The sequence below is a fragment of the Triturus cristatus genome, chromosome 10 (assembly GCF_964204655.1).
Source record: "Triturus cristatus chromosome 10, aTriCri1.1, whole genome shotgun sequence".
NCBI classification, from domain to species: Eukaryota; Metazoa; Chordata; class Amphibia; order Caudata; family Salamandridae; genus Triturus; species Triturus cristatus.
The window spans coordinates 119,203,794-119,226,719 of NC_140593.1; the positions used below are offsets into that span (position 1 = coordinate 119,203,794).

The 22,926-nt window shown below is 44.4% G+C and overlaps 1 protein-coding gene across 1 annotated transcript in view; it reads left to right on the forward strand.

Moving 5' to 3' along the window:
• The window catches only part of STT3B (STT3 oligosaccharyltransferase complex catalytic subunit B), a 449,914-nt gene that overhangs the window by 278,977 nt on the left and 148,011 nt on the right, over positions 1-22,926 (forward strand). Inside the window, exon 11 of the mRNA XM_085630572.1 lies at positions 5,173-5,360. Within this exon, the coding sequence (XP_085486698.1) occupies positions 5,173-5,360 (188 nt within the window). The remainder of the gene's footprint in view (positions 1-5,172; positions 5,361-22,926) is intronic.

A 22,926-nucleotide genomic window follows, 5' to 3' on the forward strand; every position in this document is an offset into this window, starting at 1 on the left:
CGCCGGTTTACGTCGAGCTGGCGCCTGTGGTGGACTCCACGATGCTCTGCCGGCGTCGGGTCGTCGATTAGTCTTCGGAGGCCCCCTCTTCTCCAGAGATTCGGCAACTTTTTGTATCTTCCTCTCCGGAGACGGGACGCCGCATCATGGCTTTTTCCCTGGCGTTTTCCAAGGAGGCCTCGTCGCTGCCGCCGCGCCCACAGTCCTCCCCTGAGGCGCCGCAGGCTCTCCACTCATCTGTCCAGCATTCTCCTGTCCACGCTTGGCCGTTTCTCCCTCCGGTTGGGCTGGGGGATGGCCGGCTTAGCTTACAGCCATCTCCCACGCAGAATTGCTCTCCCCTCCGCGTTGCCCTATGGAGGCGAGAGCTGCCTTCGCGCGGGCGGTCTCCACGGCCGCTGGGATTTTGCGCTTTGACGACCCGGCTGCCCATTTCCCTGCGGAAAATTTGCTAGAGGTTCTCCATCAGGGCTCTGGTGGACGGGAGCTGCTTCTTCCTTTCGAAGCTTCGCTTAATAATTCTCTCTTGGGAGCCTGGGGGTGCCCTGCCACAGGGGGCCCGGTGCCCCAGTCACTTCGGCACCGCCACCGTCCTGCTCCACATGATCCTGTCTGCCTTCCCTTCCACCCTTCTACCAGGGGCCCTCTTCTGCAGACTGCCTTTTTTTCTTTGCCCTCGATGTTGTCTCCTTCGTCACGGGAGGCCGGGTGGTTGGATTTGTGGGGGGCGTAACGTCTTCGCTTCCTCCAGTGCTGCCTTGCGGGCGCTCAAAACACTTTGCGTGTTGGCCAGAGCCACTTCCTGCTTTTGGGATTCCGCAGAGTCCCTTCTATCTCGTGATTCTCAGGACAGTGCCTGCGCTGATCTGCGGCACCATGTGTTGGATGGCCGGCAGCTGGCCGCGTTTATTCTTCGCTCGGCCCTGGATGTCTCTAAGGCTCTTGGTCGCACTCTGGCTTCTTCGGTGGTCCACCGTTGCCATGCTTGGTTGAGGGACAACGTCTTACCCGAGAATGTTCGGGAGCGTCTGGTTGGCCTCCCTTTTGATGGCACTCTTTTGTTTCATGCCCCGGCTGATTCTGCTATTCAGCGGTTCCTTGCAGGGCTTCGTCGTCGTCCTCCTCCTCCTCCTCCTCCTCCACCTCCACCTCCCCCTCCCCCTCAGTAAACCTGGATGTCGCTCCTCTGTTGTGCTCTGGGAGGTGTTCTCCCCTTGTTTTTCTGGGGTCTAGTGTTTGATAGCCGCGGTTGCGTGTTCCATCTGGTTGGTGTGCCTTCAGGGTCCTTCAGTTGGCCCTTCGGTACTGTTGGCTGCTGGTCTGACCCTTTTTTGACGTGTGGTTTTGGCTGTTGGTAAAGCTGTGTAGGTCCTGTGATTAGGCCTTCTGTGTCTTCTTTATTGGCTGATTGGCATGCTGTCTGTGGTTTTTCCTGCAGGTCTTTTTGTTTGTCCTCTGCTGCAGAGATTTTTTCCTAAGAAGTGTTCCCATGTTTTCTTGGGACATAAAATGCCCTATGTGGGGTAATTGTAGCTATTACATAGCTCTGTCATGTGCTGGGGAGGTGGGGTTGCCCTTTTTGGGCTCCTTGCTCACTGTGGCATCACGGTATGTCGCAGGTGCGATCTTCTTGCCAGTTGTCTTGAGGCAGCTTGCGTTGCGCCCAGGTTCATCCTTCTCCTGTTCGCTACGTCGCTAGACCAGTCTGGCCTGCTGTCTGTGGCATCATGTTGTGGCGATTGCGCACTTCTGTCCGGTGTTTGGGCTTTGTCCTATGTCTGGTGTTCCAGAGGGACTGGCTTTCCTTGGCTTCTGTGTTCCGGTGGACGACTCGTCTGCCCTCTGTCTCTTTCTCTCTTTCTGCCTGGTTCCACTTCTTTCGTGGGTCTGTTAGTGTTTCTGGACCGGCCCCTCCTTTGGGGTGTGTCCTGGCCCTCCCTGGCCTCTGCCTTCGGCTGGCGTCTGGCTTGTTCTGGGCGCGCTATTCCGTGGTGTTGCATGCTGCTGACTGCGCATGTCCTTGCAGGCCTGCTTGTTCTACCCCACCGTTGTGGCCTTTGATGTGTTCCCTTGTGCCCCTGCCTCTGGTTCTGCTGGGGCTTTGTGCAACTGTGCCTTTCTTCTTCGGCCGGCGCTATTGGCGATGAAGCCGTTCTGGCCTTGTCCACTGCTAGCGGCCAAGTTGTGTTCAGCTATTTTCTATCACTATCTATGTACTTCTTACGGTGGGCCCTGCCTCCGGTTCTACCTCTTCTCCTTGGGGTTTGAGGTGGTCCTTGTGTTCCTTGAGGCTTTTCGAGTGCTGTCTGCCCCTGTGGGGTGTTGGGGCGGTTCCCCCTTGGTTGGGCTTAGGCTATCCTGGCCTTTCCCTTTTTGTTCCTGTGACATGTCCCCTGCTGGGGCCCTGTGTCTCTCTTGGTGGAGAGGCTTGCTCGCAGGCCCTCCTCCTTTCTGGGTATGGCTAGGGTATCTATTCTACGTTAAGGAATCTGCGGCTAGTATCTCTATCAAATGTACAAGTTACTTACCTTTGGTAACGATGTATCTGGTAGAGACCATTCTAGCCGCAGATTCCTTCACGACCCGCTCTTCCTCCCCGTTCTGCGAGGAACCTCAGCTAGGTTTTCTGCGCTCACCTCCCTCTGGGTGGCTTGTCTTCTGTGGGTGTCCTCTTCGTTTTCTTCCGGTCAGACATCCCTGCATCTGTTTTTTTCTCCAATGTAGGGGGGCCTACTTTTGCTCTTCTCCCTCTGTGTGGTTAGTTTCTGATCCCCTTGCCGTCCTCTACGTTGGGGATTCATTTGCCTGTCCTTTGGCCTCCTGCTCCTTGACAGTGTAGTCTGGGGGTGTGGTTGCTGTTGCTTCTCTGTTCCGGGCTTGTGGCCCTTCACTGTGTGGTTTGTGGTTGCAGTCTCTCTCTTTCTCTCTCTTTCTCTCTCTTTCTCTCTCTTTCTCTCTCTTTCTCTCTCTTTCTCTCTCTCTTTCTCTCTTTCTCTCTTTCTCTTTCTCTCTCTCTCTCTCTCTTTCTCTTTCTCTTTCTCTCTCTCTTTCTCTCTCTCTTTCTCTTTCTCTCTCTCTCTCTCTCTCTCTCTCTCTCTCTCTCTCTCTCTCTCTCTCTCTCTCTCTCTCTCTTTCTCTCTCTCTTTCTCTCTCTCTTTCTCTCTCTCTCTTTCTCTCTCTCTTTCTCTCTCTCTCTCTCTCTTTCTTTCTCCTGTTCTCCTCAGTTTTGTCGTGATGGCTCTGCGTTGTGGCGCGAAAATGTTCTCTGAAGCAAACTGATGTCAGCGCGCCGGGGTGGGGCTTATGTGACCTCGCTGACATCATGCCCGCGGAAGACGGGGAGGAGTCGCGTGGTACCGCCCCCCCCCGGCGCGCAGAGATGCTGGGCAAGACAGTTTCCGGATCCAGTCTCGCGCCTGGGGATAATTCTACGTTAAGGAATCTGCGGCTAGAATTGTCTCTACCAGATACATCGTTACCGAAGGTAAGTAACTTGTACATTAAGAAGGAAACCATTCATCTGGCCTTCATGGACCTCAGCACAGCTTTTGATACAGTATACAGATCAAAGCTCTGGGCTATGCTGGGGGCCATGAGGGGTAGATGATGTCTCGTGTAACCTTTCTGCATGATGTGCATGCGGGGCTTGAAGCATCTAAGATTCGGACCCAATGGAGAATGCACCACGCACTTTAAGCTGGGTAGGTAAGTCTTTCAGGGCTACATATTGGCTCCAATGCTTTTTATTAGAGCAGTTTTTAGGGGAACATTGTAACGATGTCCCAATGATTGGGACAGACTGGTCCCAGCATAACTATGTGGATGATACTGTACTTGTAGCACATACAGCAAAATGCCCTCAGTTTCTGCTAGACCGATTTTATGGAGAATTTGGGTTTGAAAATTATCCAAAATCATATACCATAGGTTCTGGTCTGGGGCCAAAATATGCTAAAACTAAACTGTTAAATTCAATTAATGGTCATGACATCAATAAAGCGGATACATTTTGTTAGTTTGGCATTTTGTTACATTGCGAAATGAATTGGGACCCATTGATACGTGCAAATGTGCAGTCCTTCAATAGGATAGCGCATAGTATTTATGTATTGTCTATGTGCCTAGGTTATGTTAAAATTAAGTCTATAATGGACCTTTATTAAGCTCAATGTGGGTTAACAGTGTCATTTGTAGCTGAGGTAGGGTGATATAAGCCGTGTCACCCTATACAAGTTACAGATGACAAATTCTTCAGGATTCTGAGGATCCCCCAAAGTGTACTCTCAGATTGTGCCTGATGAATTGCATGTAGGGTTTAGCTCTGATTTTATACAGATCTGCCCCTTATAATTGTGGTTCTCGGTTTAGCTGAAAAGCGATTTGGAATTCAATAGGAAGATCGTAAGAGATTGCCTTGGTCTGGACCATTGTCGTCGGGTACCATGGGTGCAATATGTCAAAGGCATTTTGGGGGATCTCAGCTGGCCAAAACTATCTACTGACCCAAGGTTGATCTCCAAATCATCTGTCGTATGAGTGAAGGAGTCATTTTGTGCACATTTTAAAGAAAAATGGTTATACATTCATTGTCTAAAAGTTTGTGCACACATTATGCAATGGTGAAATCCCCAAGTAAAACTGAACTGTATTTAACGCTGCATGTGCTAGTTCTGCACAGATGACTTTTAACATACTTTCGCCCGAATTTGCTTCCACAACTTGTAGGGGGTGGCACAAACCTACAGATCTGCTTTGCACACGTGAAATGACCGTTGCACTGGAAACTTTTCACATTATTTTTATTTGTCTCAAATGAGCTACTTTACGTTTTAAGTATATTTGTCCCCTACTTTTGCCAATTTTATGCAAGTGAGGCCTGCTGTACTGTATTTTCAGTTTTTAGATGGCTATAATGTCTGGTTCCATGTGGCGGTGTTCCATTCTTATTCATGAATTGTAATATTTTGTTTTTAAAATATTTTAAGTGATCTTGAATTTTTTTTTTTAATGCTCTTATATGATTTAAGTTAAATTGATGGTTATTTTGATTCATTGGTTGTATACCATGGAATACTTTTTGGTTTTATAATGATGTGACTGGTTCTGTTTGAAAGGGTAGGTTTATATAACATAACGTTTTTTGTATTGATAAGAACATTGTTGTTTTCACAGGCTGGTAAAGTGAGGAAACATGTGTCCGAACAGGAGAAAACCGAAGAAGGACTTGGTCCAAATATCAAGAGTATTGTTACCATGCTGATGCTGATGCTGCTGATGATGTTTGCTGTGCATTGTACTTGGGTAACGAGTAATGCTTATTCAAGCCCCAGCGTGGTTTTAGCGTCGTACAATCATGATGGGTAATATTTTTATACTTTTTAGCCTATATTGCTGTTTTGGGAAGTATAGACTTACTTAGGAAGCTGAAGATGTAATAACTGAACCGTAGCCTGCATTTCAGAACAATAGCTTTATGGCAATCCTGTGTTCTTTGCGTTTGGTAGATTTACTTTTTCTCAAGCTGTGGTTTTGAAATTACTTATCACAAAAGACCAACTAGTGGTCAGTGGGGTTTAGTTGACTAACTTCACATGGAAAAAACAAACCATTATGGCCAAAAATATGGGAAGGAAGAGACTATCAAGAGCCTCTCTAGTGGGAGGTTGTACCCAACTCAACCATACATGTGGGGGGGGGGGGACCTAAGCATTCATTTAGTTACCCTCACACACCCTAGTGGTGTCATGCTTCATCATCGGGTCACCCCGACTCCTACAAGTTGGGGTGGGCTCGACCAGAGTATTGGGAGCTCTTATGATAAATGAAGGTCAGGGGGGCTTAAAGATTAGGAAACCTCAAGCAGACCCCAGGTGTCCCTTTATTCTTGGGTCTGTCTGGGTTATTAAAAATTGTAAAAAAAAAAAAAAAAAAAAAACAGGTCTGTAGGAGTGTTATGGTCCTAGGACCCTGGTGCCAACATGTTTCAGTCCTGGGTGGACATCTAGGTCCTGGACTTCAGGGCAAAGGGTTGGCCCCTCTGAATGATTGGACAGGAGGGGGGTTGTCCCTATCTGTGATGCGAGGGCAGAGTAGCTACTCCTCGTGTATGTGTAACTGTAAATGTATTTGTTAGCTGTTAACATCCATCTGTAAAAGTAAGAACAAAGAAATGCGACAGACAACATTTAACATTACAAGTTATATTAAAATACTGGTGTGCTTAATACTATTTTTGTGCGAAGTGGAGACCAGACATATGAGCATGCCATAATCATGTGCATGCTAGTGTCGACAGTCTCATCCCCTCTTGTGCCTCTCATCTCGTCATCTGTAACACACTGATTCTATGTGACAGGTATTTGTGAAGTGGCGATTTTATTTGCATGCTAACACTAACTGCGTGTTAGTCAATGTATATATCAAAGTGTGCACCAGGTGCCAGTCACTTATTAAAAACACCACCGCGTATTTTCCTCAGAATAGTGCTGGTTTTACACACAATAAAACTGGTCTGTAACGTGTATGCATGCATCCTTCATATATTCAGCTAGTCTACACAGCCAACCACATCTATTCGTAATCTTACCCTGCTGTTGGTGGGTACGAGTGTCACACAGGACCGGTAGGAAACTGTGGGCGGTCCTGAGATTGTCGCCAGTTGAAAGGGTGAGATGAAAGATCGTAAGGGGAAGAGATGAAAGACTATGAGAAGTGAAGCTTACAAGGAAGCGATTCAGCACCTCACGAGTGCGTTCGAATAGGCATTGTAAGTGCCTACAAACACTTACTTAGATTCAAGATCTCGCCCCGCTTCTCTCACCTACTAGGGTACCGGTCCTCGGCTTGTGTAGAGGACTAATGAGGATAGCGTTTTTTTATCTTTGTTATGGAGCGCGGGAAGTGGAGAAACAGACACGCCCCTGCCCGGGTGATGGGAAGTGATGTCAAAATTATGTTACGTGCCGATTTGTGTACACTAAAAAAACCAGGATTTGTAGTTCGAGCTGAGTTTTACACGTGTGAGTGACGTGGGGACTGGCATGAAAGCAATGTGCAAAAGATGTGTTTAAATAAAGCACATTGAGGGATGTAAAAAATGGGGCTGCAGTCAATGTAATGCTCTTACAGTTATGGTACGGTGCGGGAGTGCGTACCAAAGGGGTAGTAGTGATTGCGCCATCAGTGTGCAACTGGATATAGCGCACTGAGGGCTGTAAGATAACTTTTATATTAGAGATCCCTCATCTGGTGAAACATTATGAAACGCATGAAATACGTGTGTGTTCCCCATAACGGTATGCTACCGAGTTATATATGTGGCGTTGAGTCACATGGAAGAACCCTTATCAAAGGAAACTTCTATTGAAAAAGGGGGGACAGATCGCATAGTTCACTATAGTTAGGGGCAAAGGCAAGACCAAGTTGGATTGGAGAATGAAGTTCTCTTAATGTTTTTTTCACGTTCTGCATGTCGAACACATTATAGGAAAAAATGCCACAGATTTCTGAAAGGTTGAGTCTTTTCAGAGGTTAGTATATCACCAGAACATATCATCAATGTAGACCAAGAACAGATTTTCAAAAAGACTCCCAGTGGAGAATGTAATTTCCTAATAAATAAACTGCCACTTATTTATTTATTGGGCTCCAAGGAATACAGTCGTTGAGACTGTTTTCATGGGTTTTTAAGCGGTACACCCAGCGTTGTTCTCTATCCAGGAGTTTCTTTTGTAGGTTGCCGCTACCCATAACCTTTTCAATCACTGTCCACCATATGTCGGTGTCTTTATGTTGATGTTCCTTAAAGTGTGCTGTAAGTCTTGTTGCTGTAATGGCACGTCTGATTGTGCTCCTGTGTTCGCTAATACGAACCTTCACCTTGCGACTTGTCATGCCTATACAAGTCAGATTTCATGGACATTTAATGAGGTAAATGACTGATTCCGAACTACAATTCGTATGCGATCTCTGTTCCCAGGGTGTGTGTAACCCTAGGTGTAAGTTTTTTGTGTGTTCGGTGAACTCGCATACCACACATGATCCACATGGAAAGTGGCCCCTGACCAGGGGATTGTTCTAGAGTGTCATTTGGGTCTCATTCCTCGGTTTGTGTGTCTGTGTGTACTAACGTGTCTTTTAAGCTTCTATTCTTTCTGAATGAGAACATAGGCTTATCATATGTTCATTTTTTTATATGTGAGGATGGACCACTTTTTGTTAATGATTTTTTTCACCTCATTGGAAGATGAATTAAATGTAGTGACACAAATCATCTGTTCTGTTTGTGTCCGTTCGTGAGTATCAAGAAGGGCCTCTCTTGGGGTGTTAAGTGCTCTCTTCTTGGCTTTTTCGATAACTTTCACAGGGTAATCCTTCTGTTTCAGTTACTCTGTTAATATGTGTGCTTCATTTTTATAATCTTGGAGATCTGAACAGTTCCTCCGGATTCGTACGAACTGTCCCACCGGAAGGTTTTCTCTGAGGGTGCGAGGATGAGCACTGTCAAATCTTAACAAGCTGTTCCTTTCAGTGGTTTTTGTGTATAGGGAACTTTTTAGTGTTCAGTCCTTGGCATTTATATTGATGTCTAAAAAGTTGATTACTTTTCTGTTCATGTTCATGGTGAAACGTAGATGTGGTTTTAACCCATTGATCCAGTCTGTGAATTGTCCTAGGGTCTGATCGTCGCCCTTCTAAATTAGCAGGATATCATCGATGTATCGATGCCATTTACATATGTTATTGGTATATGGATTCATAGTCCATATATGCCGGTCCTCAAAGTGGCTCGTATACAGGCAAGCAATGCTAGGAGCAAAGGTGCTCCCCATAGAAGTACCATGGATTTGTAAATACATTTGATTCTCAAACTTGATGTTCTCTGTAAGTGCCAGGCGCATTAAGGTGATTACCCATTCGATCGGAGCTGACCAATGCCAGTCTTCATTTTTGAGGACATCTTCTATGACTTCAACGCTCTCAGTCTGGGGTATACTAGTATACAATGCCTCCACATCGAGGCACACTAAGATGTTTTTCTGTGGGTCATACTCAATGTTGGTCAAAAGATTGAGGAGATGTTTGGTATATTGTACGTAGGATTTTATGTGTGACCAGTGGATGTAAAAACCAGTCTGTATATTTGGACAGTGGTTCCAGAATTGATCCTATTCCCGAGACAATGGGTCTGCCTGGAGGAGGTATTTTTCCTTTATGAATTTTAGGAATCGTATAGAACAAAGGTGTTCGTGGATTTTCTTGGTTAAGGAAATCGCGTTCTTTTTTGGAGATCCAACTTTTTTCCAATGCATCTGTAGTTAGTGTTGTGATAGTCTTTGAGTAGGGTCTCAGTTAATCATTTTGTAGAATCTGTTGTCAGCCAAGAGGGTGAAACATGCAGTTCTATAGGCATTTGTGCTTTGGATTGCTGTTGCTCCGCCTTTGTCGGCCGGCTTTATAATTATATCCATTCTGTTTTTCAATTTTTCAAGAGCGGTTCGTTCCTTTGTGCTCAGGTTGTTAAATATTTTCTTCTTGGGTTGAAGCTCTTCTACTTTTTTTAACTACTGCCTCTTCAAAAGCAAGTACCTCCGGGGGCATCATGGTTAATGGAGGAAAGAAGGTTGATTTGAGTCTGAGGTCAGTGTAGTTGTCGTCATTTGGGAGTCCTTTATTTAGAAAAAACGTCTTAAGCCTGATTTTTCTAAAGAATTCTCCCTATTCACATCTCAATTGGAACTTATCCAAGTAGGTAGTTGGAACAAATCCAAGACCCTTCTCCAAGATAGCGATCTCATCTGTGGTTAGGGTAATATCAGTGAGGTTCACAATTAGTCCATCATCGTGCTTGTCCCTGGATGTGGCTGTTGTTGTCCTCTGGTGTTGCTCCTTGTATTCATTCCGGTTCTGTCTTCCTCCCACTGTATTCGTCTGTTGCCACGTCGTCCTTGTTTGCCTCTCCTTCCGCCCTGTCCTTTGAAATTACTTCAACAGCTTCATAGTGCAATGGTAGATGATTGGTGCATTGCTCACTGAAAATATACTTCACTTATTTAGATTTGGGAAGGTTGCACTGCATAGTCTAAGCAACATTAGGGCACCATGAAACAGATCTAAGGTCCTAGGCAAAGGAGCAGCAGAAGCAGCAACACATTTATGGAGAGGGAAAGATGTCCTATTTAAGCTGCAACCAGCAGATTATGGATGGGGTTAACAAATGCAGTATTACTATACTATTTGTGGAGACAACACTCTTTAGCATCAGATAGAGCATACACACTGAAGTTTTCTCTATAATGTGGTGCCAATGGAAGGCCACAAGAATGGCATGTTTGCATTGCTTCTTGAGTCAGATGGCACAGAATAGAATTGTGATTCAGCTTAGGCTTTTGTTACTAAATTGCTTTTACAATGGCAAATACTTTGGTATCAATTATTTTTTTAACGTTAATTTTATTGTATTCAGAGATGTTATGTTTTGTCTTGTTTTACAAAAGTTAAACCAAACACTATGCACATTACCAGTCGCTGAAACTGAGACCCTCCAGACTATGTATTTTTAGGTTTGCCTTTTGGGATTTGAGCAAGGTTGAAGTGTCCATCAATTTAATTTGATTGCAAAGGAAAATGGGAGGCAAAATGGAATGTGGTGGTAAAAAGAATTGAATATAGTACAGCAGAGTTATGATACTGGCAGATTGAACTGGATACATAACCATACTTTGTGAGACAACCAAAATTAACACACACATTAACTTCAGAATGACCTACATATATGCTAAAAGTTTTCATTTAGCAACTGAACCGTATCTGTTATATTCTTTCGATGAAATCCTCAAGTAGTTTTCTTCAACATAAAAAATTTAATCAGGTAATCATGTGAATGGCACAATCATTGTTACTGCTCCTGGAGTTTGGTACTTTCTACAATGATTGACTAATTTCACCACCTACTCTTGCCTGTGTTGTCTGGTAGTCTTTGGACAATGGGGGCCTACATCTCAACCCTTTTGGGATCAGCAGTGGAGTAAGGTGATGCCTGTCCTATGGTCTATTTTGTAGGGCATATGCAAAAGAAACAATTGATGGACGGAATGCTGGACAATGCTAACATTCACCCCCACGCACAAGGATCTGGGTAAATCATCATTCTTTTGCTCACCACAACACCCCAGTTGGGACCCAGCCATATGCAAATCACTCTTGACCCTGTTCCTTGTGGGAACAGTTTAGCCCGAACTGCCAAGCCAGGTCCTCCCTGCACCAGAAACAAGCATTCTGGGACTGGTTTCAGGGCATCACCCTTCATCAGCCAGGCTAGCTTGGATCCAGTGATGTAGTGAGCACGGGACCCCACGTCTGGGCATACCCTTCTCACTTAGGGCGACATATGCAAAAGAAACAATTGATGGACTGAATGCTGGACAATGCAAACACTCACCCCCAGTCACAAGGGTCTGGGTAAATACATCATTCTTTAGCTCACCACACCACCCCAGATTAGACCCAGCCATATGCAAATCAGTCTTGACCCTGTTCCTTGTGGGAACAGTCCAGCCCGAACTGCCAAGCCAGGTCCTCCCTGGACCGGAAACAAGCATCCTGGAAACCGGTCCTAGGATGCATGTTTCCAGTCCAGGGAGGACCTTGCCTGGCAGTTCGGGCTGGACTGTTCCCATTGGGCACAGGGTCAAGACTGATTTGCATATGGCTGGGTTCAAACTGGAATGGCACGGTGAGCAAAAAAACGATGGATTTTGGCCCAGATCTCTGTACAGGGGTGAATGTATGCCATTATTCTGCATTCTGTCCATCAATTGTTGTTTTTCCTATTTTGTAGGGCAAACACTCAAAATAGATTATCCTTGCTGGTGCATTTTTCATTGAAGAACAAAGACTGTTTATCGTGCAAAAATTCCCATCTCATTTAGCTTCATACATCTCCTTTGCAGACCATGAGGGCGCACTTTTAAGTTTGTTCATTTGCATTCTGTTCTTGTCTTAAAGGTCATTTGCATTCTGATGAATGACAGAATAAATTAAGATAATAGAGACTGTGGCTGAACCATTAAGATTTGAAAGTATTGTAAGAGTGAACCCCTGCGATAAACATTTTAGCCTAAAGTTTGTGAATCCAGCATTGAATTACTGCTCGCTTTTCTTCTGTATATGGTTATATTATGACCATATATAGGATCATAGGGGTCTCTGCAAAATAACAAGTCTTTTTGGTTTCCAAGAAGGCTCCTTTTAGGACCCCAGAGACAGGCGGGGAAAACAAACTTTTGGGGGTATCCTCATAACCACTTCTGCTGCCTCTATTCAAGTCAGTCCATTGAAATGTGACATTTCCATACCTCCTTTATCAAGACATTAAGAGACCGAGAAAGAATGTTGGTGCTAACCCTTTGTGCAGCCTTTTAGGTGACAAATCAGCGAGATGTTATCATTCAGTGGCCTCATATTCTGTAAACAAATGGAAAGTTGGCAACCTGAGTAATCTTGAATCAAATATTATCATACCCTATAGAAGATTTGTCCCAGAAGCAAGACGTCCCTGTGTCTAAGGCTTTTTTGCACCTCCTGCTTTCATCTTAAAGCGGTGCTGGTGTTGCATCTATTGCTACTCAGTCTTCATCTTTCCACCTTCAGAAAGAATCATCGGAAAAGTATTTTGAAGTATTGTCATTAACTGTGCCAGCAATAAAATATAATATTTGAGTGGCTGTCTCATCACCAATGTTGAATCTCCTTGTCCATGACTTAACATGCAAATCTGTGAAGTTCAAGTCTAACAGAGACCTCATTCTTTTATAAAGTTTTAACATAACATTCCGGATTGTCCTCATAGAACTGCATTACGACATTTACATGCCATGAAACCAGTCAGAGAACATGGAGGCAAAAATGCAGAGGATACATCGAACACAAAGGAAAAAAAGAGCCTGTCTCTTTAGGAACCCAGGAGGCACCCCTCCCTAGAATGCAGTGTTAACTCTTTTTTGCCAGCTCATGAGAAGGATCACCGAACATCTGATGAAGTTTCATATTACGTCAAGTATCCTCTCTTTTTCTGTAAGGAAAAGAAGATGACCTACTTCACTCGATGCCTTTGATCGTCTGCAGTTAAATGTAATAATGTAACTATTTTTTCCTCAGTGTCTCATTGAATTTTTAAGTCCTTTCATTTTTTAATTTTTACTGGTGTCCTTCATGTAGGAGTAAGAAGGCTGTAACTGACGCCTACAAAGTGAATGTGGTTTGTCTAACTCTCATTCTATATCTTAATGTGAAATCTGCAAGAGAATGTAAAAAAGAACCTCGGATGACAGAGACCCCATCAGATTAAAAGGTGTGTTTAGAGAGACTAAGGCAGAAAAAGAGCAAAAGAAACAGACTTGAAAGGTTGGTCTTGCAACTTGCCTCACTCTACTCACCACCTCCTGATAAATTCAACCAGAAAGGAATGTGCAGGGAGAGATCAGGTGGCAGTGGAAAATGTCATCATTCCTGACGCCACTGTAGACAGATGTCTATCACCGGCGTCATCATTGCAAACATCTGCTCTGACTTGCTTACCATCGAAGGATATATCAGCATTTCCATTTCTATGACATGGTGTTAGAGACCATGCCACTCATCGACTCTGAACCTAACAAAGATGTCAGTGTCAAACACTGCCCCGTCGAGGACACACCAGACTCTGTTGACCACATGACCATCCATGTTGGAGAAACAAAGTGAAAATGTACAATCACAAGTGGAAAGGAGTGGTAAATAACACCTTAGACTTTCCATTCAGTTTATTCAGCAGATTCTCAAGTGGTAGTATCCTCTCCTCCGGAAAAAGAACACTTCTCACAAAGAAAGAGGCACAGAGAAGAAGCAAGCTGAGCTCCTTTTGGTCTTTCAGAGACATCTTCTCTGGATCCTGTACTGATGATGTATGTTATACTCTATGGTTAAGATTAGCCTTGTCACCCATTGTGACATAAGTGGTTCTACAGTGGAATTTACATGTTTAACTATAGAGTGGAGGTTGGTTAGTCTTCAGGGAGCTGTGGAGTTGCAAGCCAAATAAACGTGCCTCATGCAACTTCTGCCTATGTTTTTTTTACTACAACAATTTGAGACTAATTGGTTCCAAATTCCCCCACGTGTTACTGAATATCATCCAGCTATTATGTACAAGCTTACTGAATTTGGGCATATTTAAGACAATGCTGGCTGATCAATATTTTGTGCAAGAATCTTGTGAGCTGTTGGAGCAATTTGAAATTACCTGCGTTATGTGACTGAGGGTGTGTGATCCTTTCCAGCACTGATGAGCTTATTTGTGCTCTCTGGTATGGTGCGGCGGATTGAATGGGGACGTCAGCAGCGTGAAGAAAAGCAGTTAGATTACATGATGTGGAACGTATCATTAATCTGTTGTGGAGTGTGACGTCCATCCTAGACTAAATCATTGTCAGTTCATTGGCTGTATGTAGATGTGATGTGTATATCGTGAAACACATTATTGGGACCGTATGGAGCACAACGTCCATAGAGGTACGTCTATGAAATGCATTGTGGATCGCATCATTGGGTCTTTGTGGAGCGCAACGTCAGTAGAGCAACGTTGGTCCTGGTGTTGATTTAAGGTAGCACACCTTGGAATGCATCGTGTAGAGCAACGTCCGCTCAGGACAATGTCAGTGCTGTAAACCTGCATAGTAGAACGTTCTATTGAGCGCAGGAAACAGTACATTCTGAGGTGATGAGAGAGTAAGTTGTTAGTTTGTCAGAAGAACAAAGCGAGTCGTTTGACAACAAAACCTCTTCAGCAGGGCAAGTGTCAGGGCTTGGACGTAAGCGTATTGTAGATCGAGCAGTAGCTGGGAATATTTTACCTTTTTATTTATTTTGTAGCTGTGTGGCCATTGCCATTTGGGGCCTGCAGACTAAGTATGGGTATGATGCTCATCTTATGTTTGCACACATTTTTACTTCAAGGTCCTATAATGGGAGTTGTATTATTATTCACTTCTATGCTGGCTACACTAGCAACCACATCATAGTAGTAAACACATTTCCTGTACATGCTGTGTGAACTTTGTGATGTTATATTGCAAAATCTCTATCATCTAGGGTAGTAAGGTTCACATGTTTCTCAAAAAAAAAAAAAAACCTAAGAGGCATGAATTTTAGTGTGTGCAATACACAAAGGGTATTTTGAAGTGCAGTTACATTTTAATTTTTTCCCTGTATTTAGTAGAGTAGCATTTTCATTTAGTAAGACTAATTTTTGCAAATGGACAACATGCAGAATGTACATCCACCACCACCATTTTTACAGCTTCCAGGAGACCACCAGTCAGGTGAAAAGTATGGTACAGGGCGTTCATAAAATATTTGGGGGCAGTGGATGGAAACAGAACTGAAAATATATATTCTAGAATCTAATATAGGATTTGAGGGGCAAGCTGTTCCCGTGCATTTACCACCATTAGAAATTGATGAAGGAGATGAGTTTCAAGAGGCTATGGCCAAATTAGAGAAACGGATTGATGTACAGGGCAGTATTTTGGTGTCAAGACAAACATTCTTTACTAGGGAACAGCAATCTGATAAAAGCATTGATGCATATGTAGCAGTTGTTCGCATATTGACGTCTGAATGCGAGTTTGAAACGTTTACCATGCAATTTATACGATATCAAATTGTTAGTTGGAGAGCTAAAGTGCAAGAGAAGCTACACACTTTGAAAAATTCTTCGTTACAAGAAACTATTAGTATAAACAAAAGTTTTGAACTGTCATAAGTGGCATCTAAAGAGTTGGTGAAGACTGATAAAGTGGCTGTGGGGGCAATTAAGGAACAGCACAATAAACAGTTAAAGTAAATTCAACAAAAATGTAGTACTATATGAAGTAGAAAGAGCAATTTTCAAAAATGAAATTGTTCATAATGTGAGTTTCCTTCAGATTACCCAAATTGACGTTTATTTCCTGCAAGGAATGCATCATGCCGCAAATGTGATAAACAAGGGTACCTAGCAAAAGTATGCTTATCTAAGGATAACATTTATATTGTTTACAACAATTACATGAAGGATGAAAGTAGCGCGGATTTCATTAGTTCAATGAGTGATTTGGTGTTAGTGGTGAAGGATGAGTCAGTTAAATGTGTAGATTCATATATGGTCATTAATTTGGATGGTAAAGATGTACAACTGTTAGCATGGTCATGCACGCACCTGAATCTACTATAAGTAGTTATTTGCTCAAATGTGGGTTGATAAGCAGCTTGAAGTATAGAGTTACGAGGGTATTTTGAAATTCATTTGAAGTTCAAAGATCGGTGCATTTTCATAAAGTGTATGTGGCCAAGAAAGATTGTAATACTTTGAAATGGTACCACAAAGGATTGTTTGGAATTAAATTTAGAACATGATCCAGAGAACAAGTTTCCCTTGTGAGTGACAAGAGATAAAGTGTGGCAGGAGTTTGGGTTAACATGTTAAGCATGTCTTTACTTAAAAACGTGGGTGTATCAAAGGTTTCAAATACATGGTCAAAGTTAAGGATCAGGTCACTCCTGTTAAAAATAAATTGCATAACGTGACATATCGTTTGAGAGACAAACTAACTGATGAATTGAGGAGGATGTGTGAGGCAGGAGTAATTTAGCCTAACAAGTTATCCTTATGGCTTTCGCCTTTGGTGGTAGCATGGAAACAAATGGAGGTTTGAAAGTATGTGTGGACCTACAGAATTCACTAAATAGGGGTGGGTTCTCATCTTTTACCGAGAACAGATGACATAATATCTCTAAGATCGACTTAGCGTCTGCCTACCACCAAGCCGAGTTAGATGCCAGTTTGTGGCATCTTACTGCATTTGTATCTCCTGTGGGTACTTTCCAATTTTAGAGAGTGCCATGTGGTTGGACCTCAGCAGCAGCTGTTTTTCAGCGTATCATGGAGAAAGTGTTGAAAGGGGTGGAAAACACTGGTTTTCCAATATAATATATTGGTCTAGGGTAAATGAGTGAAGAGCATGACAAAACCTTAGTGTTGAGTAGACTACAAAAAGTGTGGATTGTTGCAAACAAGCAGAATTTTTTTTTTCTTCTGAGTTTTGTCCATAGACAATATGTGTATCTCATGTCGCAGTATGGAGTTGAGCCACCTCCTGGCCTCATTGAGGCTGTTGTCCAAGCACCTTGTCCTCGTAGTAAGGAAACGGATCTTTTTATTTCTCGGTGTATGCGAGTTTTACAATGTAAACTGAATTATACTGCCAAAATTGAATGCCTGCAATGTTTGTTGAGAAGAGGGGTGGTGTTGGAGGGGAATGACAAATGTCAGGAAGAATTTGAGCAAATCAAGGTTTAACTTGAAGCACGCAAAGACTTTACGCTGTTTGGTCCGTCCAAGGAATGCGTTTCTGTTGATGCCTGTTTGAATGATATCGAGGGTACCGGGGGGAGGGGAGGGGTTGTATGATCACCCAAATGAAGCAGGGTAAAGAGTGCACTGTGGGTTTTGCTTCTCGGGCTTTGAGCCCCGTGAAAAGAACTACTCTGTGATTGAACAGGAGTTATTGGCTTGTTGGACGGTAAAGGGCTCGAAAGTTTTTTGTGGGGCAGGATGTTCAAATTATTGACCGATCACAAACCACCCATTTACATTTTGAGTGGTAATTTAGTTACAGATCCCACACTTAGAATCACCAGATTGAGTTCAAAACTGCTTCTGTATAATTTCAAGATTGAACACATACTGGGGGACAAACATAAGAGCAGACTATTTGTCTAGATCACCATTACCACTGGAAGGAGGGGGTGTTTCTTCACCCGAGGATGAGTGCTTGGACGCAAGTATTGATGCCTGTTAAAGTGGTGGGTTCTTGGAATGCGAGTGGTTTGAAGAGCTCAAGTCAGATAAAGTACTCACTGCTGTAACTACATAATACAAGGCTGGCTTAAGGAAAGGAACTTGCCAAAAGAAATTAAACTTTATTCCAAAATTGCAGATGAGTTCTTGGAGGAGGCTAGAATCATGCGAGGTGATATGTTTGTTCCACCAGAAAAGTTAAGGGTACGTATTGTTGATTTAGGACATGAAGGTCACATGGGACAAACCAACACTAGGAGGAGGATTTGTAATATCTTTTGGTGGCCGTCCATGGATAAGCAGATTTCTGAGGTTAAGGAGTGTATGATGTGCTGCACCAGTGACATTGTGCTTAAAACCTTTGCCCCACTATGTCAAGCTGTGGAGTTATCAGAAGGACCATGGATGAAACTAGCTGTTCATTTTATTGGACCGTTTTACATACTGCCCAATAAATATAAATATGTTGTTGTGGTTGCTGATTATTATTATAGCAATTGGTGGGAAGTACAGTTCATGACGGTTCCAACACAGTGTGTGATAAAATCTTGTCATAGAATTTCTGCAAGAGGAGTTGGCCTAACAGCTAGGGTGGTCGACCTAGAGTCTCGGCAATGACGCTCGACATCCTGTGATTCTGGGCAAATCACTTAATCTCCTGGTGCCTAACCAAAATGAATGTGCGTTCTCATGTAACGTAACTGGTGCTATGTAAAGCGATCTGATACCAGATTCGGGTCAAGTTCACGCTATATAAAACTCTGCACACACAAAAAAAGAGAAGGATTTCCTAAAGAAATTGTATCATAGAACGGGGTACAATTTGCATCAAAGGAAATGAGTGAATTTTTGCAACAATCACGCATGAACCACATCTTAGTGGGATTTATACAGTTGGCTGTAAGTAATATGATGGACCTTTTAAAAGCAATACAAAGTGTTATGGGCACATCACACCACACTAAATTGTTAATTTTATATTTTGAAGGGGAGAGTAGCTACATTTGAAATGTGTGCTACTTGGATAAGAAAGTCTAGTTCACGTATGTTGCCTGCTGCTGAGAATGAATCTGAAACTGATACCAAATTTATGGTGTATGATAAGAGTGGAGCCAGAAGGTGCAGAAATTCAGGAGAAAGCACCTAAACTGGACATAGATTGGGTTAACATCAGCCATGCCCATAATGTTGTCAAGGGTTTGTCTACGTTTGGTTCACCGGTAAGAGTGGATACTGTATCACGCTACGCAGTGAGAGTTGTTAAAAAGGATTGGTGGAATATATCCGTCTATAAATTGCCTAAACATGTAGTTTTGAAGATAAATTATTAGTTAAGTTAATTTATTCTGTAAAGTGCAACGATTACCTTGAGTGGTTTTGGTGCTAAGCTTGAGCAGAGCCTGCTTAAGTGTCAAGCCAGGAGAAAACTAATGTCAAAGATGTTGCTCAAATGGATGAACCACGTAGAAGTAACAGGAAGATTAATCCTCTAAAACGATTTTGATGGTAGCCCGGAAGATAGGTTTCCTCTTTCAGACTTTGTGTTATGGCTGAATTTCTGCTTAATAACTTGTTTAGCATTAAAGTGTAACTTTCTATTGTAAATCTGTGTTTTCTCTTTTTCTGTACATTTTTTAAGTGCTCTTTTATTTGTAGTGTGTATATTTACATAGTTTATTGCTTAGCTGCTTACGGTCAAGTTACATTTAGTTTTCTTTCTTTCTAGGTTACTTTAGAACAATTTATGTATATAATGCATATATGTATATTTCTTGGTATATAGAAAGGAGATATTGTACATTTTATTTTTTATTCCTCATTCGCCTCAAATCTCAGTGAACAAAATAAGCCGTCCGAACTGTTACTCAGTATTATGGAGACGTAGGCTACTGGATGGGGACTAGGAGCAAGCGCCCTGCCTACCAGTACCCAACAGTCCTATGACACTGACCCCAAAATGTATAAGGGGTGGTCACACTCCTCCGGTTCGTATTGAGCCAGCTGACTATTAGTGGTGGCCTATACGGGGAGGTGAAACTGGGGGGGCCCCAACAGTCAAAGTTGCAAAGAGGCATAATCATTGGAACTATATGTTCGAGGCATATGAGCTGCAGATTATACACTGTGCATAGATCGCCATCTGGTGTTGAGCCCGGATGTTTGCAGTTTGTTTTTCTTCTTGGACAGTCTTTGGAAGTCACGAGTTTGGTGACTCCTCCTTCGGTCCGTACTGCGCATGGGCTTCGGCTCCATCCTCAGATAGTTTTTTTCCGCCATCGGGCTCGGATGTAATACTTCGTGCTCCGGCTTCGAACCTTTCCAGTTCGACCTTCGACGAAAAATCCTCGTCCATCGGGATTCTTTAGACTGAATCGACTTCTTCATCTCTCTCTTCGGCACTTCCTCGATTCCAGGCAGCGGCCTTCGGGCCTATCTCGACTCCGGTCTCCCTTCAAGAAGTGCCCAAAATGTGGGTCTAAATTTCCCCAAACCGACCTCCATCAGGTGTGCAACCTCTGCCTCTCTCCCGAACACGAGGCCCGAGACTGCCCCGCCTGCAAGTCTTTTCGATCGAAAAAGACTATTCGGGATCGACGTGCTCGACGCACCATGGCGCACTCATCGACCTCGGCTCCACCTGACATCTTCGGAGAAGACACCGGAGCTTCGGGACAGCAGCACACCGAGCGGGAGGAAGATGTCGTCAGCGCTTCCGAGGCCGACGACTCCGACGTGGAGGAGATCACACCGGCGCTGAGTGTCGTGAGTACTCTACCCCCTCCCGTGCCCATACCGAAAGAGACTCCGGTTACCCCTTCGCCTCCGGGCCTAGGGAAAGCCAAGCATACTGCTTCCATCACCCCACCTTCGGGCCCGGTGAAAAAGCATCACAAGTCTCCTGGCGGCTCGGGCTCGAGCCAGCCTCCCAGCGGCGCCGAAGAAAACAAGTTCCGTTCCGAAGCCATCGGTGTCGAAACCTGGCCTCTCGGTGCCGACCAAACACAAATCCCTCGGCACAGACGCTTCCGTGTCGAAGCCTGCCTCGGCGCCGACCAAAAAATCGGACACCCCGAGAAAGCACGGCGCGGATAAACCGACTAAGCCTTCGGTTCCGAAAACATCGGCACCGATGGAGGAATCGGTGCCGGAGGAGCTTTTCACACCGGATCCTCTTCAAAAGACTTTAACTAAGGATCCCAGGACTGGACATTAAATTTTGTCTTCCAAGAAAAGACTTTTGGACAAGCCAACTCCTCCTCCACCACCAAAACGGAAGGACTCTGCCACATCCCCGTTCAGAGTACCCTCCCCACCACCTCCACCTCCTCCTCTTCCTCCTCCACCTCCTCCCCCCTCCTCCACCCCCTCCATCTCCGCCCCCACCTTCTCCACCCTTGCCTCATCGGTCTCCAACCCCGTCTCCAGACCCTGATGACCACGGAGATCCATTCTATGATCCCACAGATGCCCCGCAGGACCCCACTCCTCCGGGAACACCTGACCCATGGGAGGATTATCACAATCCCGATGTCCCAGATGTGCCTCAGGATGATCTCTATCCATCCAGGCCGTCTCCACCAGAGGACTCCCTGGGGTTCCACCACCTCTTACAACGGGCGGCACATTACCATGGGGTGGAATTACAGTGATCCAGTTGAGGAAGACTTCCTACTTGACACATTTGACATAGCAGATAAATCCACCGCTATATTACCCATGCTTAAAGGGGTGACCAAGCATGCCACAGAGGTTTTCAAAGACCCCGTTAGAGCTAGGATCTTAAACCCCAGAATAGAAAAGAAGTACAAGGCAGCCCCCACGGATCCTGCATATATTAAAGGACCTGCGCCCCTAGACTCACTAGTGGTTTTCACAGCTAGGAAGCGCTCCAACTCTGTCATCTGGTGAGGCTCCACCACCTGATAAGGAGTCCAAGCTTTTAGATGCGTCAGGCAAACGCACTGCCTCGCAAGCTGCCAATATGTGGCGCATCGCCAACACGCAGGCGCTGCTAGCAAGGTACGATAGAGCGCACTACGATGAGCTGGAGGCTCTCATGCAGCATCTCCCGGAGAAATATAAGAATAAAGCTCATGAGCTAATACAAGAGGGAAAGATTATTACCAACACCTCTATTAAATGTGCACTTGACGCAGCAGACACGGCGTCCAGGGCTATAAACACCAGTGTCCTGCTTCGCCGTCACGCCTGGCTCAGAATTTCAGGCTTTAAACCAGAGGTCCAAGCATCTATATTAAACCACCCTTTTGACCAACAATACTTATTTGGCCCAAAAGTAGACGAAGCCCTGGAAAAAATGAAGAAGGATACAGATACGGCGAAGTCTATGGGAGCCCTGCAATCACAAACCCCTAGACGCTCCTTTCGCCGTTCCTCCTTTCGGGGCTCTGGCAGAGGTTACTCTTCCGAGAACACCTCCACTTCCTACAAGTCCCCTCCTCAAAATACCTTCTCAAAGGGCTACCAAAGAGGTGGATATCGGGGAAACAATAATAAAGGCAGGGGCAAAACCAACACCGCCCGTTCTGCCACACCGCCCACACAATGACTTTCCCCCGCTCCCCCCAGACCATTCCACTCCGGTCGGGGACATACTACAACACTTCCTTCAAAACTGGGAGTCCATAACATCAGACAAATGGGTAACCCAAATTATTCGGTCAGGATACTGTCTCGAACTAACCTCTACCCCCCCCCCCAAATATTCCACCCAGACACAGTGCGATGTCACAAGAACATACCACACTTCTGAAACAATGGGTACTCTCCCTCCTGCAAAAACACGCGATGAGCAGGTACCCGTCGATCAGCAAAATCTAGGGGTCTACTCTCTGTACTTTCTCATACCGAAGAAAGACGACACCCTACGGCCCATTCTAGACCTCCGGCCTCTAAATGCATACATCCATTCAGACCATTTTCATATGGTAACTCTTCAGCAAGTTCTCCCACTCCTCCGTCAGGGCGACTTTCTCACTACACTGGACCTGAAAGACGCATACTTTCATATCCCAATACACCCTGCT